Source organism: Peromyscus californicus, unplaced genomic scaffold, assembly GCF_007827085.1.
Source record: "Peromyscus californicus insignis strain IS unplaced genomic scaffold, ASM782708v3 Scaffold_12__1_contigs__length_115047231, whole genome shotgun sequence".
NCBI lineage: Eukaryota > Metazoa > Chordata > Mammalia > Rodentia > Cricetidae > Peromyscus > Peromyscus californicus.
This window is the reverse complement of record NW_026294413.1, coordinates 72,789,712-72,808,077: the sequence shown is the minus strand read 5'-3', so window position 1 is coordinate 72,808,077 and position 18,366 is coordinate 72,789,712. Positions and strand designations below refer to the sequence as shown.

General features: G+C 39.2%; 1 protein-coding gene across 1 annotated transcript; it reads left to right on the top strand.

Annotated features, from left to right (window-relative positions):
- The first annotated feature begins 8,141 nt into the window (after positions 1-8,141).
- Positions 8,142-9,092, top strand: LOC128107990 (olfactory receptor 11G2-like). Its single transcript, XM_052734316.1, has one exon. It carries the CDS (start codon positions 8,157-8,159, stop codon positions 9,090-9,092), a length of 936 nt encoding a protein of 311 aa, XP_052590276.1. The 5' UTR covers positions 8,142-8,156.
- Positions 9,093-18,366: the final 9,274 nt, after the last annotated feature.

Here is an 18,366-nt window from a genome sequence, read left to right as displayed (position 1 = left end):
AGCTCTCTTGCTGCAGTGTCCAGCAAGGGACAGGGCCAGCTATCCCAGGGCCAGTGTAGGGCAGGATCAGATCAGCATAGCCCTCCGATTTCATCATGCATGATTCCTATGGCACCCTGAGGTGACATGGACCACAGGCATTAACACAGACCCCAACCAAGGCAGGACCACAGACCCAGACATGGCCCTTAGTAGCAGCTTGGGCCCAGATGATGTGCTGGCTTCAGGTAGAACAACAGGCCATTCAGATTAGGATTACTTTAGTGGCAGTATGGCCCCCAGACACCAGCAAGGCCACAAGTTGCAGCCCAGACCCTGGGCTTCCACATGGCCCCCAGTGGCAACACGTGCCTTGGACTTCAACCCCAGCTTTGGTAGGACCACAGACCCAAACCTGGTCCTCAGCAGCAGCCCGGTTCTGGATGTTACCATGGCCCCAGGTGGTGGCACAGGCCATCCAGATTAGCATGGCCCCAGCAGCAGCACCGCCCTCAGACAACAACACAGCCCAGGTAACAGGCCCAGACCCTGGGAATCTGCATGGCCCTCATGGCAACAGGAACCACCACAGACATCAGCACAGACCCTAGCTGCAGTATGGCCATGGAAACATTTTCAAATTAATAGCAAAACTAATCCCAAAATTCACATGGAAATACAAAAACATGAGTAACCTAAGCAAGTATGGATAGAAGAGCAATACTGGAGATACCACATTACCTGACTTAAAATTATACTGCAAAACCACAATAACAAAAACAGTATGGAACGTTCAAAAACTAAAGAGACCACTGGAATAGACTAGAAGACACAAAAGTAAATCTTACCAGCTCCGGTGATCTGATTCTCAACAAGAGAGCCCAAAAATTATGCTGCGAAAAGACAAATGATGCTGGGTGACTTGTTCATGTACACATAGAAGAATGGAGCTATATTCCCATCTCCAGTGATCCGCTAAAAACTCAGGGTGGACTAGAGATCTGAAATGTTGAGACCACTAGAGGAGAAAACATGGAAAATTTGCCAGTGTGTAGTCATGAGCCACGGCTTTCTAACCAGAACTCTGACAGTTCAAGAGAAATATCAAGAATTGACAAGTCGGATAACATTGAATTTTAAAAGGTTTGCACAGGAACAAAAGCAGTCAGTAGAATGAAAAAGGCATTCTAGAGAACTGGAAAAAAATCCTGTATAGACATTCATCTAACGAAAGCTTATTAATCAGAATATATACAAAACTCAAAACAAATTAAACAAATATTGAATATAAATTCAATCAACATCTTTCTGTATCTTGTTGTCCTGTTGACTGTCATCTCTAGGAGACCTTTTCTGAAGAGGAAAGAGGCGAAATGGATCTGGGGGAAAGGGGAGGTAGGGGGATACTTGGGAAGGGGGGAGGGAGGGGGAGCTGTGGTCGGGATGTATCGTATGAGCGAAGAATCTATTTTCAATAATAAATAAATAATAGGCATTTTTCAAAATAGGAATACAAATATCCCATAAATACATGAAAAAATGTTGAATTCCTTTAACCCTTGGGAAATGCAAATCAAACTGCATTGAAATTTCATCTTACCCCAATTCAGAATGACTATCATCAAGAAAACAAAAAGTTAAATGTGTGAGTGCAGGCATTTATGTCATATTATCATCTGGGAGTCAGAGACATCTTATGGGAGCTGACTCAGTTCTCCCACTGTGGGCTCCAGGGATGGGACCCAGGTCATCAGGTTTGCATGCTAATTGCTTTTATCTACTGGGCAATCTTCTTGACACAACCTTGTTTTTTTTTTTTAAGTCAATGTCCTTCTCTATAGCTTAGGAACTGTTGATTAGGCTGACTGGCCAGTGAGGTCCCAAAGATCCACTTGCCTTCACCCCTTCAGCACTGGGATTATAGGCATGCTACACCATGCTCACCAGACTGAACTCAGGTTCTCACGCCGGCATTTTTTCAGCCTCCTATTTAAAAAAAAAAAAAACTAGTATATATCATTGATAATAATTATAGGTTTATTATGACATTTGATATGTGTACATCATGTACTTTGTGCTTATACACATCATATCCCCTCTTCTTGCTTCCCTTCATTCTCCTGCTGGCCCCTTTAGTCCCCTGAAATAGTTCCACTTCTACCCCCATGACATATAGAGGTATACATGTATTAACTCTGGATTGCAAATTTTGGAGAAAAAAATGTAAAATTTGTTTGCCTGATTCTGGATAATTTTGTTTAACATTATGATGGTTAGTTCCTTTACTATTTTTCTGTAAATGATTTGATGTTACTCTTATTAATGAGTAAATATGCTCGGGGGTGTGTGTGTGTGTGTGTGTGTGTGTGTGTGTGTGTGTGTGTGTGTCCTTCCCTACCTATGATGGGATGTCAATGGTCCCAGTCCTCCAGTCCTATTCAGGTTTTGTGTAGGTAGCTACTGCTGCTGGGAATTCACAGATACAGAATCCATATCGTGTCTGAAGAAAGTGCATCATTGCATTCCCATTCTCTGGTTCTCTGCCTGGTGTTCCCTGAGCCTTGGAAGGGGGAATATAAATGTTCCACTATGGTAGTTTGACTGATATTGGCTTCAATAGACTCATATGTTATAATACTTGGTCCCAAGTTGATGGAACTGTTTGAGCATGGTTAAGAGGGAAGGCCTTGTCTGAGGAGCTATTTCACAAGGGCCAGATTAGAGGTTTCAAAAGCCCATGTTATTCCCAATTAGCTCTCTCTACCTCAGGACTATGTCACAAAATGTGAGCTCTCAGTTACTTCTCCAGCACTCTGCCTGCCTGCTACCATGCTCCCTGCCATGATTGTTATGGATTCTAACCCTCTGAAACTGTAAGCTCCAAATAAACTTTTACTTATGTAAGTTTCCTTGATCATGGTGTCATATCACAGCAATAGAAAAGTAACTAAGGTAGAAATTGGTGCCAGGGCATGGGCTACTTCTGTGGCAGGATTGGCCATGCTGCTTTTTGATGAATGTGGAAGACTTTCCTACTTTGGACTAGAGAACTGATTAAATGAAGCAAGCGTGGCTTAATGGTCCAACTTAGTAGAAGTTTGGAAGACAGTAGTGTTGATAGCCATATGGACTACGGAGCCCTGGCTCAAGAGGTTCCAAAGGAGAACAATATCAGAAACGGGGCTAGAGACCATTCTTAGGATATATTGGCAAAGAACAGCAAAAACAGAGGCCACAAATTTGAAAAAAAAATATATCAAGAAAGGGTGTGTGGGAGGGTTTGGAGGAAGGAAAGGAATAGAGAGATAATATAACTGTAGTCACAAATAAAAAAAAATGATTTTTTTCTTGTTTGTTTTTTATTTTTAAAAAGTTTTTTTTTCATTTTACATACCAGTCTGGTGAACTTAACAATTGCCTCTCAAAAGACCTCTAAGAGATTAAGACCCAGCAAAATGAATGACTTCCTCTACTCCTGGGAGAAAATAAGAATCAGAAATTAAAACACAATGCCCTGAGGACAGAAGTGAGCAAGGGAATAAGTAGTAGAGAGCTGTGTCCTGACACTGTTCTCTAGAAGAAAAGAATCTTCAAAGAGCAAAGAACATGTGCTGCTTAAAATCCCAGGATCCCACAGAAAAAACTCCACTGATCTTCATGACAACATATTTTTGCACTTTCTCTTCAAGTTGGGTGTTACGAAGTCAGCTACCTCTGCCCTCAGAAAATCCCAGAAGAAGCTGTTTAGGATGCTTCTCTTGATAGTCTCTCTTCTGATTCAAGAAAAAAGGTAACATAGTGGTTAGTTAAGGAAAACGGTAAAATAGAGTTGATGAATCTACGCCCCTAAAATAAGTTCACGCTTCACTTTATCAGAGTGTCTATGATGTGTCAGATACAGACACAGTGCCTCCACCTTGTCTATCCACTTTCTCTCTCAGCACCCTTCATAGTAACCCTTTCTGGAAGGCATTATTATTTCTGCTTGATATTAGAAGAAATTAAGAGAAGTAAATATGTGGTTTGTAGAATTTTCCTTAATTGTGCTACTTAAGTGTCATAATCCACACTGGCTTCTCATCTTCCAAAATATCACAGCTTTTAGAGTACACAGATGGACACTCCTGGGAGTTTAACCTCATGTAAATATAATAGAGAGCACTAACTTACCAGGCACTTGACGTGTGGTATTTACCTACATGGGCAGGACTTCCGCTCTCCATCTTCCTGAAGGGGAAACGAGTGTATGAAGAAATAACAACTTGTCTAGCACGTACAGCACAGAGGCTGGCCTCAAACTCAAATGGTCTAGCTTTCGAAGTTGCGCCTTTTCACACATCCTTCTCAGGCCAGTGGGACCATGGAATATGCTGACATATTTTGTTGTCTGGACTGGCTGGGAAGTTAACTAGTGAAAATGCAAAACTTGATGTTCTACTTTGTTTCTGTGACTTAGCATTAAGGTGAAAGAAAGCAATCATGAAAAACACTCAGGATATTAAATTATCATCCAGAAGTCCACACAGCCCTAAAATCCTGCTTTCATGTCCCGTTTCTTAGGTCACAACACAAAGTGGCTAAGACCAGATGGAACTGGTCCGTTTACAACAATATGTTAGCAGAGGAGATACTTTCTATATTTAAACACTAACAAAAATTAAGTAACAACAGTCTAATGAAAACATTCTTTCCTCAACTCACATCTAATTTTATTAACATTAAAAGCTTTCACAAATTTTCTATTTCCCAGGACAGTTTCTTAAGGTTTTTCCATGGGAAATACCCTGAGAGGGATCTGCTCATACTGCATATTGTCAACATAAAAACAGGGCTCCCAACCTCAATGAAGATAAGAAATAGTCTACTCTACATGGACACCCATAGCCTACAAACACAAATGCAAGTTTCCCAAAACAACATGTTACAATATGAAAACACTTACATGATGTTTTATTGATTGTATCATAAAGAAAGTTATAAATTAAATCATTTACCAAACACATTTTATCAGATGCTATGTGCATGTAAAAGCGAATATATATATTTTTTGTCCCATAGCATTAGAAAATCTCATTCCTAGTGTCTGGTAAATACAAGGCTGAGAAGACAGGAAAACAGTCTTTAGGAGAGAGAAATAAATCCCTTAAGGAATTAGTCCTTCAATTATATCAAATTCACCAGCCTTTTCCATCTGGTTTCGACTTCTCTTTTATTCCACAATGTGAACTTGACATAAAATTTACATGTGACATAATGGGAATATTATATCTAAAGTTAAAATAGTCAAAACATAGTATGGCCTGAAGCAGTAAAGCTAGCAGTGGGGAAAACAGACGTTTTGGCTGACCAATCAGATTCTTTGCTTAGATCGTATATTTTCCCCTTTGTCTACAGTCATCTGCACTGTGTGAAATACTTGGATGTTTAGAGTTTGAAATAATTTGTTATCCTCTAGTTCTAGTTTGCCTTATGAAAAAATTAATCCCATATTTATAAACTCATGAAGAGTGGCCAGTTCTAAGGGAGATTTACAATAATATCTAAATTATTACAATTCTCATTTGCTATTGATAATTTTAAGGATCCTATTATGTCGGTATTATATGAGGTATTAGGGGATATTTCAGAAGACTTCAGATAATAATACACTACAACTTTAAAATACTTGTTAACAAAATTATCTTAACCCATAAAAGAAGGATAGAAACAAAAACAGACATATAAATCATGAATCCATAGGCTTTTGTAACATACTCAAATCTTACTATTTTCTAACTGGAAAAGGAAATTGGACTATAATAGGGGTCATTTTGTATTATTGCTCATTTGCCCATACTAGCAAACATTATTTTTAAAGTTTTTAATAACAAAATTATTAAGTATTTACTTAATCAAGAAATATAGGCTCTTGAGTTATGAACATTGTCAATGAAGACTGCTTTGTACAATTTGTATAGAAAAGAGTCAAGCAAACCTTTGAGTATTTCTAAGAGTCGAAGTTCCTCTGAGATGGCAGAAGTCTGAGTGTGTCACAGTGTTTCTCAGAGCCTTGACTCTGCTGCGTATCTGCTGCATTTATCTCAGACACTTTTAATTCACCTTTCTTGTTTTTAATTATGTGCATGTTGGGAGATGTGCATACAAGTGCAGGTATCTACAGAGGCTAGAAGTGCTGGCTCTTCCTGAAGCTAGAGGTGATGCTGAGCCATCTCTCCTACCCCCACAAATTAACATTTATGACAGTAGTCTAATTGATGGGGCTTAGTTAATATTCTTCCTTCCTTCTTTCTTAATAGGAAGTTTATTTGGTTTTATCTCTAAGAATTTGGATATAAGAAAGAGGTACCCCCAAACTGGATGATATAAGAAAGAGGTACCCCCAAACTGGATGCCTTTTTGGAAGATTTTAAAGTCTTTGTCAATTTTTGTTTGTTTGTTTGTTTGTTTGTTTGTTTGTTTTCCAAGACAGGGTTTCTCTGTGTAGTTTTGGTGCCTGTCCTGGATCTCACTCTGTAAACCAGGCTGGCCTCAAACTCACAGAGATCCACCTGGCTCTGCCTCCCAAGTGTTGGGATTAAAGGCATGCACCACCACTGCCTGGCTGTCTTTGTCAATTTAAAACTAGACTTTTACTCAAGTTATTATGATTAATAAGAGTAGGTAGTGAAAAACTTGAACCTTTTAAAATATTGAAATGGGTTAGGTAGGAGAAAGCACATAATTATGACAAAATATGATTAGTGAAAGAACATTATATCCTCATTTGTAGATTTATTAAATATGAGGTCATATAGGGCTGGTAAGATGGTTCCATGGGAAAAGGTGCTTGCTGCCAAGCCTGGTGACCTGAGTCGGATCCCTGCTGACCTAAATGGTGGAAGGAGAGAGCCAACTCATGTAAGTTGTCCTCTGATCTCCACATGTGCACTGTGGCACGTATGTACTCACACATGAACACATGAATGCACATATGTGTACACACTCATTAAGTAAAAACATAAATGTAAATTTGAAAACAAAATTAGCATCATTTTTAATATTTAGAAGCATGTCAAAGAAAATTCAAAATATTTTAGACAATTTTTGAAAATATAAATATAAGAGTATTTAACAAATGAGAGTCAGTAGAAATGTTGCAAGAGGGGTTTTGACTTTAGCTCCTTGGGATATTGTAATTGTATTAGCTCCTTGTTGGTGTAATTGACGATGAATATCACCCAGCTTTTCAGAAGTTTATGTGTATATGACATGAAGACACTGACACAAGTTTAAGGTAAGGAATACAAATCTAAGAGTTTTTCTCCTGAAATTTTGTAGCATAAGGAACAGTTAGATGAACCATATAGGATTGTTTTCCTATACATTGAAGGAAGCCTTTGGTGTGGGTTTTTTTTCTAATCAATGAAATCACCTTCTGTTAATTCTTGTTCATTTAGTTCTTTGTCTCCCAGGAGCTCACTGTGGAAATTCTGTAACCAATTCTAAACTTTTCAATATGTCTTAAGGCCTCTTATAATAGTACATGTCTCCCTGCAATAGCAATGATAGGTTCTGTACTCCTGTATTTTATTTTTAAGGAACACCAAGTACTTATTTATGAGTAAATATCCAATGTTTTCCAAAAGGGATAGATCTTGGATTCAGTCTAGTTATGGGGCTGTTTTTGGCTCAGGAAGTCAGAAACTTCAGCCAGTTCTGAAAAGTATCATCATTTATTTATTTAACCATAAATCTACAAGTCTGAAGATGAGAGAGATGCTTAAATTTTGTATAATATGCAAAATTTTACAAATATGTTTAAATATTTAAAGTATTTATAAGTTTATTATTTGGGAATTCCACACATGTATATAACGCATTCTGTTCACACTCAATGCCCCACCTGTTTTATTCCCCTTTCTTTTCAACAACCTCCTTCTTATCAACAAGCCCTCCTGCCACTATATCTTTTTGATGTGTGGTTCACTGGGTTTAACCAGAGCCACCAATGTGGGGATGAGTGTAGAGCTATTGACTGGAACATGAGCTCCATCACTGAAGACAAGGTCTTCCCCCTCCTTGATACTGATTTGATGATAAGCAAACTATTCAGTTTCCTATTTGGGCAAAACTTAAAACTCCCTCAGCTATTTCTAGGATATTCAACAATTTTTGGTACCTTTACAGCTCACAGACAGATGAAAACCCTAAGCAGACCCAGCAACTCCAGCACCATCACTGGCTTCATACTCCTGGGATTCCCCTGCTCCAGGGAAGGGCAGATCCTCCTCTTTGTGCTCTTCTTCATTGTCTACCTCCTCACACTCATGGGCAATGCTTCCATCATCTGTGCTGTGCACTGGGATCAGAAACTGCACACCCCCATGTACCTCCTGCTGGCCAACTTCTCCTTCCTGGAGATCTGGTATGTCACCTCCACAGTTCCCAACATGTTGGCCAACTTCCTCTCTGACACCAAGGTCATCTCCTTCTCTGGCTGCTTCCTGCAGTTCTATTTCTTCTTCTCCTTGGGGTCTACAGAATGCTTCTTCCTGGCAGTCATGGCCTTTGACCGCTACCTTGCCATCTGCAGACCTCTACACTATCCTGCTCTTATGACTGGGCGCCTCTGTAACATCCTTGTGATCAGTTGCTGGGTGCTTGGTTTCCTCTGGTTCCCCATTCCCATCACCATCATCTCCCAGATGTCCTTCTGTGGATCCAGGATTATAGACCATTTCCTATGTGACCCAGGCCCTCTGTTGGCCCTCACCTGTTCCAGAGCCCCACTGATGGAATTTTTCTGGACAATAATAAGTTCCCTGCTCCTCTTTATTCCTTTTCTCTGCATCATGGGATCTTATATATTGGTCCTACGAGCAGTGTTTAAAGTCCCTTCAAGAGAGGGACAAAGGAAGGCTTTCTCCACTTGTGGGTCTCATCTGACCGTAGTTTCACTCTTCTATGGCTCAGTGATGATCATGTATCTGAGCCCAACATCTGAGCATGAAGCAGGAATGCAGAAGCTTGTGACTCTGTTTTATTCTGTGGTTACTCCACTCGTTAACCCTGTAATCTACAGTCTGAGAAACAAAGATATGAAACATTCTTTGCAGAAGTTTTTGAAAACATAAAAATTAGAACTTTAATCAAACAAAACACTTACATTCGAGTGTGTATATATATGCTGTAGGATATTACTTAACCACAAGAATGGTTAAATTGTGTAATTTACAGCAACATGGATAAAATGGAAGAACATTGTGTTAAGTAAAATAAGTCAGTCATGGGACTGCATGTTCTCATTTGTGTCTAGAAAGTCAAATAATGAATAGGATAATGGTTATCAGAGACTAGGAAGTGTGAGGAGAAAGAATAAGGTTAATGTTTACAAGGGATGCAGTTGGATAGTTACTCAACATCTGTGTTTAATAGTGGCATAAGATACATATGTCTGACATGTGTTAATTCTGTTTCACACAAGATGGCAGAAATTTTGAATGTTCTCAATATAAAAATTATTATAAACATTTTAAATGTTACTGATGGCAATTACCTTGAGATAATATGCATTGTATTCATATACTGGATGTTACTCTCATAAATATGTACAATTATTGCATCAATTAAAATAAAAATATAGATCCAAGCATATTGGAACATGCTTATAATCCCAGAACTTGGGGAGTTGGGACAGGAGGATCAGAATTTTAAGGGATCGCCGGGCGGTGGTGGCGCACGCCTTTAATCCCAGCACTCGGGAGGCAGAGCCAGGCGGATCTCTGTGAGTTCGAGGCCAGCCTGGGCTACCAAGTGAGTCCCAGGAAAGGCGCAAAGCTACACAGAGAAACCCTGTCTCGAAAAACCAAAAAAAAAAAAAAAAAAAAAAAAAAAAAAAAAAGAATTTTAAGGGATCTTGGCTACAGAGCAAGATCATGTTTCATAAAACATGGTAGCTCATGCCTGTTCATATAAGTATCAGGAAATAATATTTACATTTCCTGTTGCTATCGTAAACAACATGACTAAAAGCAATTTAGAAAGGAAAGAGATTACTTGGTGTACAGATTATAATCCATCATTCAGGAGAGCCAAGACAAGATCTTAAGAAAGGAAACTGGAGGCAGGAACCGAATCAGAGACCAGGAAGAAGTATACTTACTGGCTTGCTTTCCATAATGTGCTCAGCTCACCTTCTTCTGAAACCTACGACCACCTCCCCAGGGGAAACATTACCCACAATGGGATTGGCCCTCCAATATCAATCATTAACCAAGAAAATGACACATAGACATGCCCATAGACCAATCCAATTGCAGCTAATCCTAGGTGACTGTAATTTATGTCAAGTTGACAAAAAACTAACCAATACATATGATCCCTTGTCAACTCCATACAAACACATTACTATTAAATAACATTTCCTTTGTTTATTCCTAAGCCATCATGTTAATATAATAACATAAGATACAGTTCAACTTTTACAACTCCCATATTATTTTATATTTTTCAATATTTTAAAAGTTCAGTGCCTCTTTAAAATATCCAAGGACTCTTGATGATGTGATGATGGTGGGTCCTATAAAATCCAAAATAAGTTACATGCTTCTTTTTTATTTTCCTTTTGGGGATTTTATACATGAGAACTGTATTCATAGTATTTCCATCCTCAGTTTGATCATTTCTCATCATCTACTCCTCTCTAATGCAACTATTTCTTTTTGTTAATGCCAATAATCCTCAAATTATTTCACAAAATAGAAATAGAAAGAACATTGCCCAATTCTTTTTATGAGCTCATAGTTACCCAAACCAAAGAAAGAAGAACAGACCAATTACCCTTAAGAACATAGATGAAAAAATATTCAATAAAATACTTGCAAAGCAAATTAAAGGACACATCAAAAAAATCACATACCAGAATGAAGTAGGCTTCATTCTAGAGATGCAGGGATAGTTCAATATGTGAAAATCACTAAACACAAACCACCATATAAACAAACTGAAAGAAAACACACATGATCATCTCATTAAATGCAGAAAGGGCCTTGACAGAATCCAACACCCCTTCATGATAAAAGTACTGGAGATATTAGGGATACAAGGGACACATCTAAACATAATAAATACAGTGTACAACAATTGTAGCTAGAGTTTTCCTGCCTGGCCCACAGTCAGGACAAATCTCTCTCAGCCGCCAGTCCCACAGCCACTCAGACCCAACCAAGTAAACACAGAGACTTATATTGGTTACAAACTGTATGGCTGGGTCAGGCTTCTTGCTAACTGTTCTTACATCTTAAATTAACCCATTTCTATTCATCTATAAATTGCCACTTGGCTTGTGGCTTACCGGTATCTTAACATCTTCTCATGGTAGCGGCTGGTAGCGTCTCTTCTGACTCAGCCTTCCTGTTACCAGAATTCTCCTCTCTCCTTGTCCCGCCTATAATTCCTACCTGGCTACTGGCCAATCAGTGTTTTATTTATTAACCAATAAGAGCAACACATTTAACATACAGAACATCCCACAGCACTTCCCTTTTTCTTTTTTTCAAAAGGAAGGTTTTAACTTTCACATAGTAAAATTACATATAACAAAACAATTATCAAGCAAGAATTACAGTTACACTATTTAGTCTATTTATAATATCTAGTCTACTTGTATTTGGCAAAATTAAAAAAGATATTCTATCCATCCTATATTTGTGAGTCTAAGGTTTCATATCTAACTTATCTTTTATTATAACTAAGGAAAATTATAACTATCAAGTCTTCAACTATATCAAAGACCTCAGAAGGATATAATATTACCTGAGAAATGGGAGAAGGACACAAGCAACTTTCGGGAGTCTTGCAAGAGTGGACAGAGACAACTGGCAGCCTGGACAGTCATCCAAAGTTCTTTTGTAAAGTTGGGGCATCTGTCTTCAGCCCACAGGCCTAGAGTCTCTCAGTAATTTCTCTCTGTGTCCTGTAGAATGCCTGGCAGTTTCCTCTGAGAAGCAAGAACCTGAAGGACCATTTTGCCAAGCAAAGTTCAGTGGTCACCTTCTTATGGGTCCTGCATGTCCAGTTGATCAAGCAGTCCAGGCAAGAACAGTTTCTTTCCCAAATAGCTATTTTTGCCAAGGTGAAGATAAACTCCATATGGAGTGTCTTTGATGCCCATCCTCCTCTCTGAAGTAAATCAGTGCTGCCAGGAGCAGACATGTCTCACTATCCAGAAAGTCTAAATTTTTAAAACATTTTAAATGCCATATTCTGTAGGTCTTTGAAGTGTTTGAAGATTATCTGTCTATGTGAAATATATCAATGTATACCTAGAAAACTTAACTAACAAGCTACAAGTTTGACTATCATAGAAGACTAATTATTAATCTGTATTTCTTAATTATCCATTACAATCTAAATGAGTTACATAAACAAAGTATCTCAAACAAGAATAGAAATATATATATACAGTATAACAAAATTAAGTTTAAACTTGTATCAATAAACTAACATCTATACCAATGTAAAACATTTCAAACAAGTTGTTGCTCTTTAAAAGTAGGTTCATTAATCTACCCTTTCATCCTATCATATCTAAACTATCCCCTTTTCTTCTTTAGAAAGAGATTGCATTTATAATCAACCTGTTTTAAATAAAAATATTGGTTTTTCTCTGTCCCACACCAGAGGGCTCTTCTGATTTGGGACACAAGAATCTCTTAACCTTTTTTTTTTTTTTTAGCAATATGTTTGGGTTTAGAGAAGGAGTGAGCCAATTCCATCTCCAAAGCCAGCTTGGTATATTTGGGATTTTGTGCATAGCTTCACTTACTACTTCCTGCTGGAGGGGGCACTGTATGTTATGGGGACACAAAGAAAATTTTAGGATTATGGAGTAGTCGTGAGGATGTATCGTCTGAACCAGTTGCCTTGAAACTGTTCTGGATGTTGGATCATCTGAGCCATGGTGTCACTGGAGACCTTTCCAGGGGTCTTGGCTGGTCAAACCTGATGTATCTTAATCTGGAACAAATCCATAGCCTCTGGCTTTCTGTGAAAACAAAAGCAGAGCCTCCTTTCCAAAGCAACATATCCTTACATCCAAATTTTGAAGTCAAGGTATCTTTACAATATACATATTGGCATAACTCAACAGCTTTTACAATCAAATGTCTTTCTGCAGTTAAGAATATCAACAAACTCAAAGAAAAAAACCATATGATCATCTCACTGGATGCAGAAAAGGCATTTGACAAAATCCAACACCCCTTCATGATAAAGGTATTGGAGCGATCAGGAATACAGGGAACATACCTAAACATAATAAAGGCAATTTACAGCAAGCCAACAGCCAACATCAAATTAAATGGAGAGAAACTCAAAGCAATCCCACTAAAATCAGGAACGAGGCAAGGCTGTCCACTCTCCCCATACTTATTCAATATAGTACTTGAAGTTCTAGCCAGAGCAATAAGACAACATAAGGAGATTAAGGGGATACAAATTGGAAAGGAAGAAGTCAAGCTTTCCCTATTTGCAGATGACATGATAGTATACTTGAGCGACCCCAAAGATTCCACCAAGGAACTGATACAGCTTATAAACACCTTCAGCAACATAGCAGGATACAAGATCAACTCAAAAAAATCAGTAGCCCTCCTATATACAATGGACAAAGAAGCGGAGAAGGAAATCAGAGATACATCACCCTTTACTATAGCCACAAATGACATCAAATACCTTGGGGTAACACTAACCAAGCAAGTGAAGGACCTATATGACAAGAACTTTAAGTCCCTGAAAAAAGAAATTGAAGAAGATGTCAGAAAATGGAAAGATCTCCCATGCTCATGGATAGGCAGGACTAACATAGTAAAAATGGCAATCTTACCAAAAGCAATCTACAGATTCAATGCAATCCCCATCAAAATACCAACACAATTCTTCACAGACCTGGAAAAAATAATACTCAACTTCATATGGAAAAACAAAAAACCCAGGATAGCCAAAGGAATCCTGTACAATAACACAACTTCTGGAGGCATCACGATCCCTGACTTCAAGCTCTATTATAGAGCTACAGTAATAAAAACAGTTTGGTACTGGCATAAAAACCGACATGTGGACCAATGGAATCGAATTGAAGACCCTGACATTAATCCGCACACCTATGAACATATAATTTTTGACAAAGAAGCCAAAAGTGCACAATGGAAAAAAGAAAGCATCTTCAACAAATGGTGCTGGCAAAACTGGATATCAACATGTAGAAGGCTGCAAATAGATCCATATCTATCACCATACACAAAACTTAAGTCCAAGTGGATCAAGGACCTCAACATAAATCCAGCTACTCTGAACCTGCTAGAAGAGAAAGTAGGAAGTAGTCTTGAACGCATTGGCATAGGAGACTACTTCCTAAATAGAACACCAGTAGCACAGACTCTGAGAGAAACAATCAATCAATGGGACCTCTTGAAACTGAGAAGCTTTTGTAGAGCAAAGGATACGGTCAACAAGGCAAAGCGACAGCCTACAGAATGGGAAAAGATCTTCACCAACCCCACATCTGACAGAGGACTGATATCCAGAATATATAAGGAATTCAAGAAATTAGACATCAAAATGCCCAACAGTCCAATTAAGAAATGGGCTATAGAACTAAACAGAGAATTCTCAACAGAGGAAACTCAAATGGCCGAAAGACATTTAAGGAACTGCTCAACATCCCTAATCATCAGGGAAATGCAAATCAAAACAACTCTGAGATACCACCTTACGCCTGTCAGAATGGCTAAGATCAAAAACACTGAAGACACCTTATGCTGGAGAGGATGTGGAGCTAGGGGAACTCTCCTCCACTGCTGGTGGGAATGCAAGCTTGTACAACCACTTTGGAAATCAATATGGCACTTTCTTAGAAAATTGGGAATCAATCTCCCCCAAGATCCAGCTATACCACTCTTGGGCGTATACCCAAGAAATGCTCAACCACACCATAAGAGCACTTGTTCAGCTATGTTCATATCAGCATTGTTTGTAATAGCCAGAACATGGAAACAACCCAGATGCCCTTCAACTGAAGAATGGATAAACAAAATGTGGTACATATACACAATGGAATACTACTCAGCAGAGAAAAACAATGGCATCATGAGGTTTGCAGACAAATGGATGGATCTAGAAAAAATCATCCTGAGTGAGGTAACCCAGACTCAGAAAGACAAACATGGTATGTACTCACTCATAGCAGGATACTAGACATGAAACAAGGATGACTTGTCTGCTACTCACATCACCAGGGAGGCTACCTGGAAAACAGGACCCCAAGAAAGACACAGGGATCGCCCAATGACAGAGAAATGGAATGAGATCTACATGAACAGCCTGGACATGAGTGGGGGTAGTGAAAGGCGAGGGTTGAGGGGAAGGGAGCTTAGGGGAGCGGGAGATCCCAGCTGGATCAACAACAGAGAGGGAGAACAAGGAATAGGAGACCAAGGTAAATGAAGACCACATGAGAATAGGAAGAAGCAAAGTGCTAGAGAGGCCCACAGAAATCCACAAAGATACCCACACAACAGACTGCTGGCAATGGTCGAGAGACAGCCCGAACTGACCTACTCTGGTGATGGGATGGCCAAACACCCTAATTGTTGTGCTAGAAACCTCATCCAACTACTGAGGGATCTGGATGCAGAGATCCATGACTAGGCCCCGGGTGGATCTCTGGGAGTCCAATTAGCGAGAATGAGGAGGGTTTATATGAGCGAGAATTGTTGAGACCAAGGTTGGATAAAGCACAGGGACAAATAGCCAAATGAATGGAAACACATGAACTATGAACCAATGGCTGAGGGGTCCCCACTGGATCAGGCCCTCTGAATGGGTGAGACAGTTGATTGGCTTGATCTGTTTGGGAGGCATCCAGGCAGTGGGATCAGATCTTGTGCTCATTGCATGAGTTGGCTGTTTGAAACCTGGGGCCTATGCAGGATTGTTTGGCTCGGCCTGGGAGGAGGGGACTAGACCTACCTGGACTGAGTCTACCAGGTTGACCTCAGTCTGTGGGGAAGGCTTTGCCCTGGAGGAGATGGGAATGGGGGGGGGGGGTTTGGGGGGAAGGTGAGGGGGACGGGAGGGGGGGAAAAAAAAGAATATCAAAGACAATATAATCCAGATTCTCTGTGTGATATCCATCTTTATGTGACTTATTTTTTTATATTAATTTTACTGTCTCTTTAAAGACTTTATTTTTTAAAACTCTGTATTTCTTTATATAACTGTATACATCACTTTTTTTGTCTCTTTCAAGCCTACGTATATTTTACACACATTGTAAACTATTCCATCTGAATCTGTCTTATTGTGAACCTATTGCTTTAAACTGCAGCATTCTAAGACTGAAATGGTGCTGTGGCTGCTGGCTCCACCCACCTCAGCTTCCCAACATGGTGGTGGTACATTTATTGCCAGGTCTCAGAGCCATCAACTCTCAGAAACAGTGGGCCTATGCTTCTACCAAAGCAGCGTGTAGCTCAGAAACCTCTTTTTTTTTTTAACTAGCAAAAACTATATCCAACACACAGCATAGTGCACAGCTTTGAGACACCTCTGTGTAACGTAGCATAGGTCAAGCCGGCACGCACACCACAAACCCGCCACAGAGTAGCTCAAACCTGCAGGCTGCCACTAACTTGAGAGAGACAACAAGGAAGCTGTTTTTAGCTCCGTTTTAGAATCTTTTTTCTCAGGTTTTAGGTGGAAACTCTTGCCACCACGTTGGGTGCCATTTGTAGCTAGAGTTTTCCTGCCTGGCCCACAGTCAGGACAAATCTCTTTCACCCGCCAGTCCCACAGCCGCTCAGACCCAACCAAGTAAACACACAGAGACTTATATTGTTTACAAACTGTATGGTCGGGGCAGGCTTCTTGCTCACTGTTCTTATATCAGTTAATTAACCCATTTCTATTCATCTATAAATTGCCACGTGGCTCGTGGCTTACCGGTATCTTAACATCTTCTCATGGTAGCGGCTGGTAGCGTCTCTTCTGACTCAGCCTTCCTGTTCCCAGAATTTTCCTCTCTCCTTGTCCTGCCTATACTTCCTGCCTGGCTACTGGCCAATTAGCGTTTTATTTATTAACCAATCAGAGCAACACATTTAACATACAGAACATCCCACAGCAAACAATCTCATAGCCAACATCAAATTAAGTGGAGAAATCAAACCAATTTTACTAAAATCAGAACAAGAAAAAGCTGTCCACTCTCCCCACACCTGTTCAGGATAGATAGTACTTGAAGTCTTAGCTCTATCAATAAAACAACTGAGAAGATCAAGGGGGTACGAACTGGAAAGAAAGAAGTCAAAGTATCTTTATTTGAAGATGATATGATAATATACGTAAGTCACCCTAAATACTCCATCTGGGAACTCCTATCGCTGAATAACTCTTTCAACAAAGTAGCTGGACACAAAATTAACTCACAAAAACCAACAGCCCTCTTACATACAAATGCCAATTAGACTTAGAAAGAAATCAGAGAAACAACACATTTCACAATAGCCTCAAATAATATAAAATGCCTTAGAGTAACTCTATCCAAGCAAATGAAAGACTTGTAAATTGAAGAATATATCAGAAAATAGAAATATCTCTGATGATCACAGATCAGGAGGATTAACATAATAAAAATGCCCATTCTACCAAAAAAAAAATCTACAGAGTCAATACAATCACTGTCAAAATTCCAACACAATTTTTCAAAGATCTTGGAAAGATAAATTTCAGCTTTATATGGACAAAAAGTCTCACTGGGTATATTAAGCAAATTAAGGGTATGTCCTAAGCCCAGAAGTAGATGGCCAACACAAATTGAGCTTAGTGGTATTTGTGTAGATTGGTTTCATCCATATTGCTGTGTTGGACATTTTTTTTGTCTTACTAGTCTTTGGTTTACTAGTATGGTTTCTAGTTTTGTGTTTCTATGGGTTTTGTGTGTGTGTGTGTGTGTGTGTGTGTGTGTGTGTGTGTGTGTGTGTGTTTCTCTTGTGATTTTTCTTTGTTTTTGTTTGTTTAATCATTTGTGTGGTTCTTGGTTTTTTTGTTTGCTTGTTTTGTTTTTGTTTGCCTTTTTTTCTAGAGAGAGAGAAAGAAGGCATGTAGCTTGGTGAGCTGGAAGCTAGAAAGAATATAGAGGAGTTGAGGGGAGGGGAGTTGTGATCAGAATATATTATGAAGATAATTTGTTTTCAATAGGAGAACAATAATTTTTTAATTTAAAAAGGGAAGAAAAGAGGGCATTTCATATCTCCATGAGTGAATGGATTTCCTAGGTGTCTTACTCCAAAGTGCTCACCTCTCTTTTTGCACATTCTCTTCTGCTTTTCTGGGGGAGAAGGAATAAGA

Excerpts from the sequence above, each read along its gene's own strand:
- LOC128107990 (XM_052734316.1), top strand. The coding sequence starts at position 8,157 with ATGAAAACCCTAAGCAGACCCAGCAACTCCAGCACCATCACTGGCTTC.